The sequence below is a fragment of the Typopeltis vanoorti genome, chromosome 12, assembly GCF_054136105.1.
Source record: "Typopeltis vanoorti isolate ZY-2024b chromosome 12, IOZ_Tvanoo_1.0, whole genome shotgun sequence".
Taxonomy (NCBI): Eukaryota; Metazoa; Arthropoda; class Arachnida; order Uropygi; family Thelyphonidae; genus Typopeltis; species Typopeltis vanoorti.
The window spans coordinates 16,794,959-16,814,516 of record NC_143560.1 but is presented as its reverse complement, the minus strand read 5'-3'; the positions used below and the strand labels follow the sequence as shown (position 1 = coordinate 16,814,516).

Below are 19,558 nucleotides of genomic sequence, written 5' to 3'. Positions count from 1 at the left end.
GAGCAGTCAGAGTAGCATACACAATTAAGACATAATATGCCAGCTTAATAGCCTTATTGTATTGTCCATTATCATCCGAACAACAGTATTCTTGAATTTTAATAATATCATGTTTCTCTTAAATATCTTCAATTTTAACATGTTTCTGTCATTGAAATCTGTTCACTCCATTCATTTTTCTCAGAGCTCATTATCTATAGTCTCTAGTGAGTAGGTTGTGCTGAGAAGTTGTGATAATCACCATGAAGGAATTGAGGTAGAACTATGCAGCTTACACATTATTTTACATATCCCCATGAAGTCTTATACATTTGTTACAACACCGCTGCATCATTTGCAATCCTCTGAGGAAAAAATAAGTTGTTGCACAAACCAATCATTTTTGTTCTAGGTGTTTATCGGAACTTTTCAGCCCCTACTCGTATTTGATTTACTGCTTTATTTCTAATTGATCTCTTAGATCTCTAGGATAAAATTATTTCTAAACTTCTATGTGTACTTATAGTCTCATGCTTCAGCTAATTTCTGTCTTAGTCCATAATAAATATATTCAGTTGACTTCTTTTTCAAATGTAATTTTCATCTTCAAAATAGTGGCAAAATATTTTTTCTTGTTGTATAGGTTCTCCTTTGGGAATGCAGTTAATCTCTCCATATTTTGACCTCCCCATCCTATAATTTTTCTCTTTTTTAATGATCATTTTCATGTCACATTTATTACAGCATTAATTTGAATTAATCCTGAAGATCCCAAAGATTAGCACTGAATTTATTTATTAATAATGTTACAGTAGTAACATAAGACATGATTATTAATAAATAACATAAATGGATTTACCTTGCATATATATTTTATTAATATAAAATTTTTATCCTTATCAAGGGTATCTTCAGTATGACTTTCAAATTAAACAAGAACAGAAACCAGTATATTCAAAAATGATCCACATGAATTGCACGTACATGATATGGAGCATCATGTTCTAATTATGTTAAGGTTCTAGTAAAGATAACTTTCACAAGATAAAAAAAAAAATATATATATATATATATCAGCGTTCATATTTACTCGGTAGATAATGTTATGAAAAATAAATTACTTTGAATGATTATAATATCGAGAATAAAAAAGAATAAAGTTTAATGCTGAGATGCTACTAGTTTCGTTGAAAAAATCAACTTCTTCGGGTATCAAAGACAAAGAATTGTATAAAAAATAACAGAGACATTATAAAATTACATCAACAGATCTAATATAAAAGACTGTAGTACAGTTTAAACAGGAATGCATGCTGGAGTTCCAATTGAAGTTGACTATGTATGTGAGTTATCACGAGAGCGCCAGTATTGGACAGTGGCAATGGTGTGCATCAGATAGGTCGTAGCTAAGACTGTTCTTTATGTGGGATGAATCAAGGGATATTTCTTTAGATTCGATTATCTTTCTTTCAAGCTTGTCATAACACATATGTAAATTAGAAGTTTGTGGCCAGTCTACTAGGTGTTGGTGGCCTTCATCCAACTTAATAGAGAAGAGAACATGGCTTGAGAGAGCCCTGGCTCTGGTCCTATTGTAGGATATGTCTCTTCCGTGTTCCTCAATATGTAAAAGGATAGATTTAGCTGTCTGACCGTAATATGGTTTGCCACATTCACACACGATCTTGTAGACTCCTCGATACTGAAGAGGGAGATGTTTTACTTTAGGTCTACTTAGTGTGGAGCGAAGTTTTGGAAACGTGTGGAACAAGTTCTAATGTTGAATTTCTTAAGAATTTTTGCCAGTTTTGCAGAGAAAGAGCTGATGTATGGCAAAGATATAAATGCTCTTGGGGAAGAAGAATCTTCAATAGTAGGTGAACGACAGTGAGAGATAAATTTATCAGTCTTCTTAAGAGAGAAACCATTGTTGACAAAAGTCGTTTTTAGTAAACGTCTGTTAATAAAGATCTGGCTCGATGTGCCAGGGTTCAAATAATACCCAATTTTTTTAGAGGGTAGTGATGGGAAGAAGCATGAAGGTATCTGTCTGTGTGTGTGGGTTTTCTAAAAATAGAGATTTTAATATTTTCAGCGCATCTTGTGAGTTTTAAGTCCAAAAAGGGAAGACAGTTGTTGGATTCCAGTTCGTAGGTGAAATTGATTTTCTCATGAAACTTTTTGAGATGGTCTAGAAAAATAGGTTGTTTAAACCATGTTCCCAAATGAGGAATACATCATCTATATAATGGTACCAGATTTTGGGTTTCAGTGTTGAGCAATTAATCGCCTTTTCTTCGAAGTCCTTAAGGAATATATCAGCAGGAATCAGAGAGAACGGACTGCCCATAGCCAATCCTGAGTTCTGTCTGTAAATCTTATTTTCAAATTTGAACTATCCTGAATTTACACAGTGAGAGAGTAAGGAAAAAAATTTCTTGGATAGTTTGTTCTGGAAAAGATGGAGGACCTCTTGAGTAGATACATTCATGAAGAGAGAAACTATGTCAAAACTTGTCATTAAATCTTATTTGTTGAGTTTGACGTCTTTGATTTTGGAAACGAAATCAGCTGAATTTTTTACGAGAGAAGGAATCACCAGATAGGTTTTTCAAGAAAGATGCGAGGTATTTAGATTGTAAGTAGGGGAGTGTATACCTTCAACAATTGGTCTAAATGGAGAGTTCAATTTATGGATCTTTAGGAGTCCATATAATCATGGGATTAGCAGATTAATCAATCTGAGGGAAAGACGGATGTTTCTTGGTAACTTTGAGATGGTTTTCAGATGTTGTTGGTCCTATTGTGCAATTCTCTTGTAGGGTCACTATTTAGTTCAGAGTAAGTGTCAGTTTCTAGTAGTCTAAAAATCTCTATTTTTAGAAAACCCACACACGCAGACAGATACCTTCATGCTTCTTCCCATCACTACCCTCTGCAAAAATTTGGTATTATTTCAACCCTGGCACATCGAGCCAGATCTTTATTAACAGACGAAACAGAGATTAAAAATGAACTTAATTTACTAAAACGGACTTTTGTCGACAATGGTTTCTCTCTTAAGAAGATTGATAAATTTATCTCTCACCGTCATTCACCTACTATTGAAGATTCTTCTTCCCCAAGAGCATTTATATCTTTGCCACACATCAGCTCTCTCCCCAAAACTGGCAAAAATTCTTAAGAAATTCAACATTAGAACTTGCTTCACTATGTTTCCTAAACTTCGCTCCATACTAAGTAGACCATAATGTCTCTGTTATTTTTTTATAATTCTTTGTCTTTGATACCCGAAGAAATTGATTTTTTCAATGAAACTAGTAGTATCTCAGCATTAAACTTTATTCTTTTTTATTCTCGGACTTAGGTGTGTTGGTAGATAGGGAGATGAAGTTCAGAGGACACATTGCTAAGGTGTCCAAGATTGCACATAGGATTACTTGGTTGTTGAGGAACACACTGACATCTAGAGATAAAGAGGTTATTATTCTCCTTTATAAAGTGTTGATACTTCCACATTTGGATTACTGTGCTCAGGCCTGGTCACCTGGATTCCTTGGAGATGAGGAGGCTGTGGAGAGGGTTCAGAGAAGAGTGACCAAGTTGGTGAGTAATGTAAAAAATTCTTCCTACATTGATAGACTGAGAGCTTGTGGATTGCAGAGATTGGTTGATAGGCAGAGAAGAGGGGATATGATAGAAACATTTAAATTACTGAAAGGTTTGTATAGGATTGATGCAGGAGAAATGTTTCAGCTGTGTGATAGTGATGGAAGAACAAGAGGTCATCCCTGGAAATTAAAGAAGAGTGTGGTTAACAAGGGTGTCAGAACAAGGTTTTTTGTCTGGAGGGTGGTGAATGATTGGAATTCATTGCCTGACTTAGTTTTGAGCTCTTCGTCTGTAAATGAATTCAAGAAGAGATATGACAGATATTGTTTTGCTAGTTTGGGTTTCCCACGATGAGTCTACTGACTCCATGGAGATACCCGTAATAATAATAATTATTATTATTATAGTCATTCAAACTAATTTATTTTTCATATATATATATATATATATATATATATATATCACCATAATCATAATCAAATTCCTGATATATACCCTCAACAGGTGTACAGGATATGATAGTTCTACAGGAAAAATTTACATCATTACTAACTTCCTATCTACAATTTTTCTCCAAAACAGTCTGTTACCTATAAAGACTCCAATATTATCAGGTCTTATATTTCTTTCTTCTAAGGCATTTTTTACTGTATCAATCCACCTATATCTTGGTCTTCTCTGGTCTTTTTCCTGCCAACCTGGCAGAGAACACCTGTTTTGCTAATCTTTCCTCTCATTCTGTTTAAGTGAGACCATTACCACCTGAGATTAGCTCTGCTAACACATTCCTGGAAGCTAACAATGTCAAGAACAATCGGCTTCTGTCCACTATTTTGACTGCTGTTTGGATTCTTGTGTGTAATGGTGAATCCAAGTCTCATCCATAGTACAAAATCAGTTTTATTCTTGTTAAAATGCTCCAAGCACTGTTCAGAGATTTTCATGCAAGTGCATTTTTGATCTGCTGTGAGCAAGCGTGCCACCCATCTTTATGCAAAGCTTTTTCATGTGCAGTTCTTCATGCAAAATGTATTGTTGGATCGTACATCCTGGCTTTGAATCCACCATCTTGTTGGAACGTTATTCTTATTTAAATTGTCCGTTTTTATTTGTTAGATGCTGAATGATACTGATCTGACTATTATCCTGCGTCACTCTATATTCAGACTAGTCTATATAATATAGAGGAATCAATCATCAATTAACTTTTTCAATCTCACTTTATACAGGCCCGGGTTAATATTATCATTTAAGGCTTCTGCAAGGTCCGATATTTTTTTATGAGCGGTGCAATGAAGGAGAATCAGGCAAACACCAAATTAGAATCAATAAAACATTTAATGCAGGGTTATATAACATGTACATTAAGTATAACTTTGAAAACAAGATAATGCAAATCAACTTAGTTCAGGTATTCATAACAAACATAAAACATTAGGCATCAGACATCCAGCTGTCAATTCTACATTCTTCCGAATAATTAAAATGGTTCTCACAGTTCAATGTTACAGAATCTTACAGTAAATACTCTTATAGTAGAACTCTCTAATTCTCTCTTAGTCAACAAACACTTAATTCAATTTTGAGGCAGTTATCACTTCAAGGGGGGGGGGGGGGAACACTTTAAAGCTCCATACTATAACTGGAAAAAAAAGCAAAGGTTTTATGGTAATGAAGCTGTTCCTATAAGCCACCTTGGCTAAAATTCAGTTTTAAATAAATGAAATTTATTATATTAAAAAGGATTATTAATTTGGCATATTACTGTCTGTATTTTTTTGAAGCTGGAGGATGATGATATAATATTTGGTTCAGGATTTAATTGAGACAAAATAGTATATAATTTTAAAAAAATGTTCAAAGATGAAGAATCAGTAAGTCAGTATAGAAATATTTACCACATAGTCAAAATAAAACCTAATGAATAAAACCAATCATGAAGTAAATGAATCAAGTAAACTATGAATTTGAAAAAGGTTAAGAATTATTATTATTTTTTTTTTTTTTATTCCATATTATAAGAACCATCCAATACATTTATTGAAAGATTCTTATTACAGTGGATTTGGAGCAGTGTAATTTGGTGATGTTTTCTTGGAATCAATAATGACACCTTTTCAGTTTCAAGAGTGTGTTTGGATGCTATTACATGTAATGATATTTCAATAATGGGATTTTCATCGTTATTGCTAGTGTATTTTTATTTGCATTTTTCAGTCCTGAAAAGTAGTGTGTGTTTTTTAGTATGTTGCTGGTAGTGAATACAGTTTATAACTAGGATATTTTTAGATGTGTTTTTGATGTTATATGCATATCTACTGCACTAAGAGATGCCATCAGGGAGGGAAGGGGGATAGAAATTGTTTTCTTATGGGTAAGAAAAAGTGCACAACAAATTGGTTGTTATTTAGGCCCATGGGAACACTGCAAATTTTTTCATAAATATTGTCATTGTATTTAAAGAAATTTGCAGAGATTATTACTTATTATTATTAATTTTTTATTATTATTATTTTGGATGATTGAAAGGATATCCAAGGAGATTTCAAGTGATGATTGTCATCACCTAAAATCTCTTAGACATCATTTGCATACTTCGGCTGGCTTTGTTATCAAGAAGTCAGTAATAAGACCTTGCTTACCACTATGCTGCAATTTTTTTTTTATTAAGTTCATAATATGGAACTAAACAAATATCCAATTTCTCTTGAATTTTCTGGAGCACTCCATTGAGGGATCATTATCCGCAAAATAACTTCTTAACTTTCTTGGCAAGTCCAATCCTTCTGCTAATTTCTTTAAAATGAATTCTTTAATAGATTCATCACAATCAGAATCTTCACAGAACTTTCCCTGCCATTTGGTTTGACATCATCTATTAATTGTACCAGTTCCTCCTAATTTAAATCTGTTTCCTCTCAATTAATTCAATAATTTTGTTTTCAACCATATCGCAAAAGCCTTCTAAGTGGTCATTACTATAAAAATAAATTTTTTACATAAAAAAGCATTACATATTGTATGCAATATGTAATACACCAGAAAATAAAATACTCAGCTTGAGATTAACACGCTTATGATTTTTAATGCGCTTTCCTGGAAGAAAACAAAGACAATTTTCAACAATAAACACTTTGTATGGTAAACAAATTATAACTACATGCACGATATGGGCAGACACAAATTTAACAAAGATAAAATTTTATTTTTAAGTCGTACGTTGAAAAATATAAAGATAAAGGGTTACTACAATTTGTAGACCATGTTATATCGAACGCGTTATACGAGGGTTACCTGTACTCTTTTCTGTCTGTTGTCATTATTATGTCATATCTCCATAGCAATTAGATTTACTGAATTATTATTAATTTTTATTCTGTTTATTAACTTATATTTTAGTTTTGTTGTCATTTCATCTATTAAAATATTGAACAGTAGTAGATTTAATGGATCATCCTGTCTAATTCCTTTCTTCCTTTTAATTTGTTTTTTTGATTATTACACATGTAATTATTTTCTGTATAAAATATCTGATGATATTTTATACAGAATATGATAAGCTTCACTGTGATATTAAAATATCTTTGTAGTTTTATGCTATCAAATGCTTTATGTAGATCTATAAAACACATGAAAACTAGATTGTTCTCTTTATTCTTGATTTTTCTATTTGTTATTTCATTGCAAGATCTAAAACCCTGTTTCCAGTAGTCAGCCAAAAAGTTAGTCTGGGAAAACCCTGCTATGAAGAACAAATATTCAACTTTTCTCAAGGCAATGTAGGGCTCCAGTAAGGAGGAAAGTGATCTTACAACAGAAATGAAATTCATCTCCTACATGAAAACATGTTGGAGATGGAAATCAAAAACAGATGGAAAGAATACTGTGAGGAACTGTACAGCAGAGCGGATAAAGAAAATGTGGAGTCCTCCCACCAAGAAAAATGTGATTTGAACCTCCTCCACTTAGGCATGAAGTTGAAAGAGCAGTTAAGCAGCTCAACAGCAATAAGGCCCCAGGTGCATATGAAATCCCAGCAGAGTTAATTAAGGCCACAGGGAATGGAGGGATAAGACTGTTTCATAGATTGATTACAAGAATATGGGAGACAGGTTCATGGCCTAGAGACTGGAAGAAGTCAGTTTTCATACCACTACACAAGAAAGGTGATATGAAGGCATGCAAGAATTATAGAACTATTAGTTTGATATCTCATGCAAACAAAATTTTATTAAAGATCATGCTAAATAGGGTTGAGGCCAAAGTTGAGGCAGAGATGCCCAAGGAACAAGCAGGTTTTAGGAAAGGTAGGGGCACCAGAGATCAGATCCTTGCCTTAGACAGATCATAGAAAAATATAAAGAATTTAGACTCCCTCTGGTAATGTGTTTCTTAGACTACTCTAAAGCTTTTGACTGTGTTGAGCATGTGAAACTGTGGGAAGTAATGAAAAGAATAGGTTTTCCTCAACACACTATCAGGTTGATAGCCAACTTGTATAAGGAGCAAGAAGCCACAGTAAGAACAGGTATTGGATTGACTGACTGGCTTCAAGTTGGAAAAGGAGTTAGACAAGGATGTTTACTTTCTCCTCACTTGTTTAGTATATATGCTGAGGACATCATGCATGAAGCATTGGATGAGCTCAGGACAGGAATTACGATAGGAGGTAGATTGATCAGTAATCTGAGGTACGCTGATGATACAGTACTCCTTTGTAATGACATGGAAGAACTAGGACTAATTCTTGACAAAGTTAACAAGATCAGTAATAACAGAGGACTTCAACTCAATTTTAGCAAGACAAAGATCATGGTTCTCAAAGGAAAAACAAACAGAGAAGCTCTTGAGAAACAAATATATCTTAATGGAGAAAGAATCGAGGAAGTCAGCAAGTTTGAGTACCTGGGATCCATTATTAATGTGATGAATTGCTGTTCAGAAGATGTCAGAAAAAGGTTAGGAATGGCTAAAACAACAGTCAGAGACCTGTCTAAATCTGAAAGGATGGATTTATCTCCATGGGAACAAAGTTGAGGATTTTAGATGCAGTTGTTTTTCCAACAACGACTTATGGATGCAAGACTTGGAACCTAAAGAAGTCGGATAAGAAACAGATATCTGCTTTTGAGATGTGGTGTTACAGAAGGCTGTTGAGGATATCATATACTGAAAGGCGTACAAATGAATGGGTGTTAGAAAAGATTAGTAGAGCTTTAAGGCTCCTTAAGGATATTGACAGAAGAAAGTTAAAATATTTTGGACACATAGAAAGGATGGAAGGAGGACTTCTCAGAACAGTAATAGAAGGTAAAGTTCCTGGAAAAAGAGGCAGGGGTAGACCATCAGTGAGATGGATGGATGACATGTGTGGAGTGACTGATCTTCAGAGAGTTGAGGCTGCCAGAAGGGCAAACAACAGGACTACATGGCGAGGCCTGGTGTTGGAACATCATCGAGCATCGGAGTGACCATACGGCATCTGTAGATGCCCAGTGAACATAGATAGATAGATAGACATGAAAACATTAAAATTAATCTCTACAGTGAAGTTCAGATCTGCATCTTGTTGGCTATAGATAGAAGAGGTCCTCAATCAAACCAGGCTGTTACATCTCATCTGCTAGCAAGTTTTTATATGCAAATAATGCCAAGTTCCTTTCTAGTATCTTCTCATTAATGTGCTTATTATGCTGTTGAATCCATCTGTTTATTTTCTCAATTTTCCTAAACACTCGCATGTTTGTGGTCTCTCTCTCTCTACAGATATGAAACCTGGGTTCAAATTCCACTTAAAATTCAAAAAAACCCTTATAAGTAGTTACCCCATCTGTAGATGAAGTAACAGTCTCATTTGGAATCTTAAGTTTCTAATCCTGCAAAAGAGGCTAACCAGCTAGAAGAACACAGTTAACAACCATAATACTGTGGCTTCCTGGCATTGTTTACTTTGGCAACAATTCAAAACAACCGATTCCCCTAAACCAGGGGTGGCCAACCTTTTATAGTTGATGCTTCAATTTTTTCATTTTTTAGTTAAGATGCGCCATACAAACTTATACCACTTTTCGGCCCTTTTTTAAAATATGGTAATATGGATATATTTAACAGTTATGCATAAAATGATTTATTATATATATGATAATATAGACACTTTTAGCAATTTTAAATAACAGGATTTCATATAAAGACAAGATAAATGTTAATATTTTATTGAGACTTATGAAATTACTTTGCTTTTGCTTAGTTTGTAATGTTTGGAGTTAAATCAGTTACAGAAAGCATCAAACAGTTTTTCAAATTTGAATCAGTCAGTCGCGACCGTGGTTTGTTTTTTATCATTTTCATTGATAAAAATGCTTGTTCGCATCTGTATGTAGTTCCGAAATGACAGATATAACTCTGAGCAAATTTTCTCAGTTCTGGAAAATGTTCACAGGGCAACGATCGCCAGAAATTAATTATATCAGAAGCATCTGGTTGTGATGGAAGTTCATTAAATTTCATTTTCAATAAAGAATTGGTTTTAAGATGAATAAGTTCCATTTGTATGTTACTAGGCATCGTCAAGATTTTTTGTTCAGTAAGTGAAAAGGGATTTATAGATACAAGTATGCAGTCTTCTTCTTCTTTGGCAAAATCGCTAAAACGACTGTCAGAGGACTCTTGCAATAATCTGAGTTTCTCAGTATATTCTGTAAAGTTTCCATTATCTTCAACAGATTCACCATGTTCTTTTAAATGTGGAAATTGACTTAAATCTCTATTTTCTAACTGGGAGATGAACAGTTTTAATTTCATTTTGAATGCACTGATGTCATTTACTAAGCTAGGAAACAATTTGTTCTTGCCCTGCAGTTTTAAATTTAGATCATTGAAGTGGCTGGTAACATCAACTAAAAATGCTAAATCAAATAGCTATTTCTCATCACACAACAGGGCTTTTTCCTCATGCAGCTCATCCTTCTCTTCCATAAAATTACGAACACTTTCTTTCAGCTTCCAAAATCTACTAAGAACTTGTCCTTTAGAAAGCCAGCGCACCTCACAATGAAGGATGAGATCACCATATTCCATATCTAGCAGTTCACAATATTCTCTGAATTCTCTTCTGTTTAACCCTCTTGCTCTAATTTTATTCACACACTTTACAACTGGTATCATAACATGCTTCAAATTTAGAGTTTTTCCACACAGAGATTCTTCATGTATAATACAATGATACTTTAGTAGAGAACGACCTAAAAACCTTTCAAGTAAAGTTACAGTCCCAGAAACTACCTACCATTGACAGTACTCCATCAGTGCAAACGCTGATGAGCTTACTAGAATCTAGTTGTTGATTTTCTAGACATGACTTTACTTTGTCAAATATGTCTGACCCTCTGGTTTTTCCATGAAATGACTCAAGACCAATAAGTTCTTCAAAGATGTTAAAATTACCATCAATTTTCTCTTATAAAATTCTTAATTGGGCTACATCACATATGTCAGGAGATTCGTCCAAGGCTAAAGAAAAGAAAGAAAAAGCATGAACATGCCCTATCAATTGCTCAGTAACATCATGGGAAAGTTCGTCTTGTAATTGTTTGCTTGGACAAAGCAATTTGGTTTACTTTCTTTCAACATTCTTATCATCGAGACATTTTGCAAATTTTTCAAGACAGGGCTTAACAACTTCCTCTCCATCTGAGAAAGGCTTGTGTTTTTTAGCCAACACAAAGGCAATTTCATAGGATGCCTCCAGCATTACCACACTTTCACAACTTCGTTTCACAAATATATTTTGTCTCTTTTTTATTTCTTCCTTTTTCTTAACCACATATTCTTTCCACAACTCAGACTCAGGAACTAACTTCAGTTTTTCTTCTAATTCAGCTTGATGTTTTCTATAGTGTCTGTTAAGATCGTGTCTTCTATTATCTGAGAGAGTGCTTTCACAAACAATGCACAACGGTTTTCCTGAAGGACCTGCAATAAATAAGAACTCATTTTCCCACAGTTCATTAAACTGGTGCTTGCTATCACCTTCTGCTTTTCTTTTGCAAAGTAATGGGTAACTGACTGTAAAAAAAATTATTTCAAAAAGTAAAGCTTATTATTAAATAATTTATTTAAATTATTTTATAATTTTATACATTATGAACATTCAAAAACAGTTCTATAAGTTTAAAAATCATATATATATTTCATAAAGAGTTTTCGTCTCTCTCTCGTAATATATTATGTCTAATGAAATACGAGATCGCTTCCTGCCATAAAACAGTCGATCAGCTGGCAATCACACACACAACCCAAACATCCTCATTACGAAAGCTTTGCTGATGATCAGTTAAATTTTAAGAATAAACCTACTATACGTAAATAAAAAGGAAAGATATTGTATAAATAAAACATAAAAACACACACATATAAATACACCGAATAATTGTAGGTTTCAGTAATCAGCAAATTAGAGGAGCGAGCAAGAACTTTACATACACGTTCAAAATGAAAAAATTTATTTTTAAATTTGAATGATTGATAGTATTTAGCCTTGCAGCTGTCTGGAGGTAGCTATATATGCCACCATCTAGGGAAAATGATTATGAGCAAGGTGGTTTCCCGTTGCCTTCCTTGCCGTAATATATCCTATGACTGTAGCCTGTGTATTCACGGGTCCGGTTTCCTGCTTGCGGGATGAAAAACGGCAGATAAACTGGCAGAAAAAACCCTACTGCCCAAGACCGGCTAACTTGGCTATGGCTGAGGAAGATCCTCAAATTCCTCACATCTTCGACGGGAATCGAACCTGGGACACTCCTTCCGCAGTCATATGGTTGCGAAGCGCAAAGCCACTAGGCTAACCGCGCAGACTCATATTTTAAATTTACAGAACTATATTAAACCTTCATGAAAACAGAAATCTTATCTTAAACTTAAAGAACTGTTAATAAAAACATATAAGTTCGAAAACACAGAATTGTTTATTCACATCGAATCAGAAGTTCATCGAACGTTATGACACAAAAGTCAGCTGTAAACTGATTGAGTAACTGGTGACGCATGTCAGCATTTGCCGATGCCTGTTGCTTCAAGATCAAACAAGTATAATAAGTGCGCACTCTAGAATTCAGTGGTAGGTTAATTGTGTGTTTATATATATATATATATATATGATTAGTACTATTAACTCGGGGTTGGGATATGTTCATTTTTCTAAATTAACTGACTTAAAACCCGAGAATTATAACACAATGACATTTATTTGAAAAAAAACGCAACATATTTCGTCAAGAACGACTTCATCAGGCGATAAGAACATAGAAAGATATGTGTCAATGTTAATTTCGTGTCTTTTAATATCTTTCTATGTTCTTATCGCCTGATGAAGTCGTTCTTGACGAAACATGTTGCGTTTTTTCAAATAAATGTCATTGTGTTATAATTCTCGGGTTTTAAGTCAGTTAATTTAGAAAAATGAATATATATATATATATATATATATATATATATAAATCGTATATAAAATTTTTCTCTGGGGTTCAGTTTGCCACTTCTAATAATGCAATGCGCCACTTTTGGCGAATGTGCCATAGGTTGGCCACCCCTGCCCTAAACTATCTGGTATAGCCATAGTTTATTGTTTTCACAAAATTTGCTCTCTTTTCACATAAATTTTTCAGTTGACTCCCTGTTAACATTAATCTTGCATTTTATCTGCTTCCTGTTTCATTTATCCTCTTATATAAAAATCATACCTATATATAGGTAAAACATTTTGGTTATAAATAACCAAACAAAATGTTTTACCTGTATAGATATGCTGTTGAAAATTTCTGCATATTTTCTCTTTTAAACTCAAAAAGTGATAACTTTTGTGTCTTTATCTTTGCACTTCACTGTGATAAAACCTTTTGTTTATGATTTATTTCATTACAGGCTTACATATAAATAAAGCATTAGACTGTGATAAGTGCTTTAAATGCTCTAGACCAGCGTTTCCCAAATGGTGTGTCACGACCTGGCACCATGTCACAAAAGCTAAATGTTGGGTCGCCTAAAAAAACTCGAAAACCTAGATTTCGTTTTTGGGTTTTCTTTTTGCACAAAACTCTAAAATACAAGTAAATAGCATTTAATCGGGACTAATGAATAAATAATTTAATTAATAGAGACAAAACCCGTTCCATCCGCATCGCCATTTCAGTCTCTTTGTTTGCGGTAAAGTAACTCAACTAATGGCGAGGCTGCACGGTGGCAACCGCACCACCAGCTGAATTGTTTGGCAGGCTGACATTTACTCGCCTGCCACGTTAAGCATCGAGAGAGAGTGTATTTTTTTGTATTTACTGATTACCATGTACCTTGCCTCCAAACCTGAAGTTTCTAGTTAACAAACAACAGCATCACACTTCTCATTAATGAATTACTTTGATTTAGTTTCATTTCTTTATATTTTTGTAAGAGTAAATGCTTCTTTATTATAATAATAATAATAAATGAAAACTCTGTGAACATTCAAATGTCTTTTTTTACCTATTGGCCATAAAAATTTTAGTGGGTCATGAAGATGAAGTATGGAAAAAAAAAAAGTTTGGGAAACCTTGCTCTAGACAAACAGCATCCAATTATTATTAATTTTTTTTTTTATTGAAATATTTTATATTGTGATATAAAATTAATATCATTTTGGTTTTTTTCCAAAAATTTCTAAATGCATTTTCAAATATGAACTGCTTTTGTATTTTCAAGTGATGGACAGAAGATGAGCAAGAGGAAGAAAAATTATCCTGACCCTGTAGATGTCACTAATAAATTTGGGGCTGATGCTCTTAGGTAAAGTAACTATATTTGAAAATATGGCTTTTCTTGGGGGTGGGGGGGATATAATATATATATATATATATATATATATATATGAGAGAGAGAGAGAGGGGTATACCCTGGTCATACAACGCAGGTTCTTCCAGACTACCATCATGGTGATTTTCATCATATAATAAATTTGCTTCCCACCCTTCCCCTTCACTAGTACATACATGTAATGGTTAATAATGTTTTTAAACAATTATATATGTACATAAATCATATAAATAAAGCATTAGTTTATGTTAGACGAACAAAAATGTAGAATAATTTTTGCAAATGTAAATGTTATTCTGAATAGAGCTTAAGGGAACATGCCAGCCAATTTAATCATCAGTCTATATCATTAAAAGTTTTTATTTGTCAGCAGTAAGATTGTCATGTTTATAGATAACTAATAGTAACTAAGTGTAGCACTTTTTCACTTCAATAAAAACTTTATCTTTGTTTTTAACAACTGTTGCAGCAGTAGTGGGCAGTAAGTTTAGCCTGTTACCTCTTGTTCGTTATACTATTGTCACTAAATTTAATCATTTTAATCTTAGTATGTAATGTGTTAGGATTATGCATCTTCTTTTCACTGGAGCAACAGCACCCTTACTTTGAATTTTATCTGTCATTAATAACAATGATAAAATAATAGTTGTAAAAAGTTTATAATTCATGGCAAATCACCAAAACAGAGACAGAGATGTAGTGAGCAACAATGCCATAAATAAACTTAGTTCACAAATATTGCACATCAGTTGACAGTAGCATTATGTCAGTAAAAGTGTCTTGTGAACAAATTCAGCATCGTATAAATTGATGGGCCTTGGTCATAATTGAAAAGTGCCTTAAGGTGAGATGTTACTGTATAATGTTCTTTTCTCTTCTATGACCAGTCATATTCAGGTGTATAATTTATTTGGTAAATTCTTACTTGTTAATTCTCTTGCATGCATAATCCACTAGTGCCAGTATCCTTCATTATTTTGAATTACCATAAACTTTTTTTAATGAAAATTATCAACATTCATGCATGAATTCTATACTTTTTTGAGTCTACTCTGTTTCCTTTTCCTTTTCTGATTTGTTGAAATAAAACTATAATAAGTTTTATAGAAGCATTCTCATTGTTACAGGCCATTGAAACTTAAATTGCTTTCATTTTTTATCATGTGAGAATATAAATGTAGTGCTGTCTTTTTAATTGTTAAAGAATTCATATTAGAAATCATTAAATAGTTATTTTTAGAGCTAATTATATAGAATTAAAGGTGAACATGATGTTTTATAAAATATAAATAGTCGGCTTTGAAATAAAGCTGGATTCAATATCCACTTAATTTGAATAAATAGTTCCTTTTATTTAATTCGTATCTGATATGTTGGATTCTCTCTCTAAGTAGTGCTAAAGAAGTTTTATAATATATTCATTCAGCTTGTTTTGATTGAATATGTCCATTGACAATTTGGAACTTGGGGATGATAGCATGTTGTCTACACCGTTTAAGGAAAGTAACATGGTTCAGTAATTTCGCCTTTTTGCACTTATCTTTTTCTAGGCAACGTACCTTGTTTCATATATCCATTGAGATTGTTTGTGATGAAAGTTATATTTGGTCTTTTTTTTTTAAGATTAACACATACTATTTGGATTACAAGATCATAGGTTTTAACACGTTCGCTGCCACGCTACTTCGGCATGGTCTGTTCCCCTACGCCGAGCAATTTCACTTCTTCAAGGTCAGTATGATAATCTTGTTACCGGAGGTAAGCATCCTACGAGTATACTCGTAGTTGGCTTGTACAGAGCATATATGGTCTATGAGAATACACAGTTTTGATGCTAGCCCCACAAGCCAAGCATTTTCACTTCTTCAAGGTCACAACAATAATCTCATTCCTGGCGGTAAGCGTCATACGAGTATGCTCGTAGCTGGCTTGTGAAGCAGGTTTACCCACTACGAGTATACTCGTAGTTGGCAGCGAACGTGTTAATACACATATATACAAAAAATGTCTACTAGTTTCGCTAGCTGTGACTGACTAGCTTTGTCAAGATGAGAAGGTAAAAAACTACTAGTAAATGCAAAAAAAGGAATGTAGTAACGGTTAACAACAGTTAGACAAAATTGGAAGGCTCGCATGACATGGTACGCATGAAGAGTGAAGAGTCAGTTATTATTACAAAGTTGCGTTACATACTTTTTTGCGTAATGTAACTCTGCTAAACTTAATGAGTAATCAGATTTTTCCATACATCCATTAATATAACTCCTTGGTTTCGATTAAGGTTATAACCTGTTCATAGGACCTCTGCAGCTTCTTTAAACGTTCGACAACTGTAATCCTCTTCTATATATGGCATGGAGCTGTTATCCCAATCTATAGTGGGGTTTGAAGTTGAGAAATGATATGCCAAACCTGAGGTGTCTGTTCTGTTGTGATTGATATTTCATACATGTTCCTTCCTTCTAATTTCTAGACTTCTCGAAGTTTGGCCTATGTAGGATAGTCCACATGTGCATGGTATACTATAAACACCTGCATGCTTGAAGAAAGCTACATTGTTTTTAGGGGATCGTAAAAGCTGTCTAGTGATACTCGTCGGTTTAAAAACAACTCTGATGTTATAAGGCTTCATATTTCTAGCTATTTTTGTGGAGACTGATCCAACATAGGGATCATCATGAACAATCTCAATAGATATATGAAACACAAGGTACGTTGCCTAGAAAAAGATAAGTGCAAAAAGGCGAAATTACTAAACCATCTTGCTTTTCTTAAACGGTGTAGACAACATGCTATCATCCCCAAGTTCCTAATTGTCAAAGGACATATTTGGTCAAAACAAGCTGAATGAATATATTATAAAACTTCTTTAGCATTAAATAGTTCCTTTTTTGCGGGGAAAACAAAGAACAAAATCATGTTTGAGCATGCAACTTTTTTAAAAATTTCATGTTTGTATATCAACCTGTTAAATTTACTATTTTTCATTTATTTGAAATTTTAAAAAAATAGAAAGTTTTTTAATGTAAATCACTGCTAGATATATATGTAATTTTATTAAATTAACACCTGCAGGATGTCCAAAGACTCATTGAGGGAGGGCACCAACTTTCCATCTCCACCACTCCACCAACCACAACTACCTTCATCATCTACACCAATGCCATCTACCACTGATTACCATAAGCATGCAGGCAATCACAAACATCCATGCCCAATGCAGGATTCGAACCCACAGCCTTTTGACTGGAGAGCGGATATGCTAATCACTCGGCCAACAAGGCCTGCTGAAAGTGGGACTGGAAGATATTTTTACTGAGATAGCATGTAATACTATATTTTCATGGTTCTTTCACTATAAAGATAACAGTAAGAAGAAGAATGATTATATCAGAATAAATTTAATAAACACTGATAGTAGAGAGATCTCAAAAGCAGACAAAATAGTTGAATTACTGGGTGATTGCTTTGCTCAAGTGTATATCATCCAGATGGATATAATGTAATTTTCGTGTGATGGGGATGGAGACAGAATATAGGTATATGAATTCAAGGTATTTAGGATATTAAGAAATCTTATTGTGAATACAGCTATGTGGTGAGATATCAACATTTGTGTTTTATGAGAAAGAGTATAAGATGAATTGTAGTGTCCCCCTACAAATTTTCTTGTAGGGGCTTTCAAAGCTCAAATGAAGATAACTGCTCTTATCCAACTCTTCTGAAGACTCCCAACTGCATCCCCTCTCAGAGGAGCATGCAAGACTTCTTATTCTTATAACTTGTTGTATTATGGACTAACTAGAAGATTTGCCAACATCCATCTAGAAACATATCTGCTGCCACAATTAGTTGGTCACGTCTAGTTGATGTCCCTTTGATTCATAGTGTATAGGAACAAATGAAACAAGCCAATATGCTTCACCAGAGACATGAAAGACTTTTTAAATCAGCAGCTGATTTAAAAACCTAATCAAACCTCAATATATATGATCATGTGAATCTTTTCAAGCTTTGGAAAACTGTTAATTCTTAGACCTCCAGCCAAAATCCAAAGTTGCCTGCCACTGTTCCTTAGTTGGCACTCCTCTTAGGATAAAGTTTTCAGCCTAACATCCTCCACTTGCTCTTTATGTTTCTGGGAACAATTCTTATATTGTATCGCAAATCCCTTTGATTGAGACAAAATCTCTGTTTTAATAATTTCTTTGCTGTTTTCATTCCATTAAACTGCAATATAAGCTTCAACGAGCATTTAATTCTAAATATACAATAGCAAGGACATGGTAAATCCAAAGAAGGCACATGATGTTAAATGAAAATGAGTCAAAACACAAAATATAAACTATGTGTAGATTGATATGTACAGGGTATATAACTGAACTTGCAACGAAGTTCACAAGGTAACTTTTCATCGGAAAAAAGTAACTTTTTTCCTTATTTTACACAGTTTCCTCAGAAGGACACTATAGATACATGTGGCTGATATAGGTACTAACTGAAATGGACAAATGTAGCTTTAATGAAGCAACTGTTACACACATGGCACAGTAAACAGTAACAAGATAGCAACTTAATGACCATACCAGAAAATTTTCCTTTGTCACAGCCACTCCCAATTTACCACTTCTAACTTCCTGTATTATGCAGGCTAGTTTTGGAAGAGATAGTACTCAAGAACTCATGCCATCAAACGTCTTTATAATAATTACACTACCATCTTCATGGAGTCCAAAGACTCATCATGGGAGACAGGCTTACAGTAACCATACTAAAACAACACCTGTCAAACATTTCCTTAAAGTTATTTACAGATAAAGCACTTCCAACTGCCTATCGAGTTTCCTCATTTACTAATTCCCAAGAAAAAAAAAATACATTTATAGTCCTTATATCCTCATCCACACACAATTGACACCTCATTTTCTCCCATCTAGTTATGTACTAGAAAATTTTAGCATCTACTCTAATAAAAATCCTTTTAGTAACATATGTTTCTAACATATCTTCCATTTAACTATTCAAGGTATACATTTTTGGTTGTTTTTATAGATAGAAATACACTTTTATTAATACAGACCAGTATTTTACAAATAAATAAGAATAAGAACAAGAATAAGAA

The 19,558-nt window shown here is 33.6% G+C and overlaps 1 protein-coding gene across 3 annotated transcripts in view; it reads left to right on the top strand.

The window, feature by feature from the left end:
* IleRS (Isoleucyl-tRNA synthetase) overlaps window positions 1-19,558 on the top strand; it is a 410,216-nt gene that overhangs the window by 224,105 nt on the left and 166,553 nt on the right. For all 3 annotated transcript variants that reach the window (XM_090401998.1, XM_090401999.1, XM_090402000.1), the window contains exon 17: window positions 14,326-14,409. In XM_090401998.1, coding sequence (XP_090258124.1) covers window positions 14,326-14,409 — 84 coding nt within the window. The remainder of the gene's footprint in view (window positions 1-14,325; window positions 14,410-19,558) is intronic.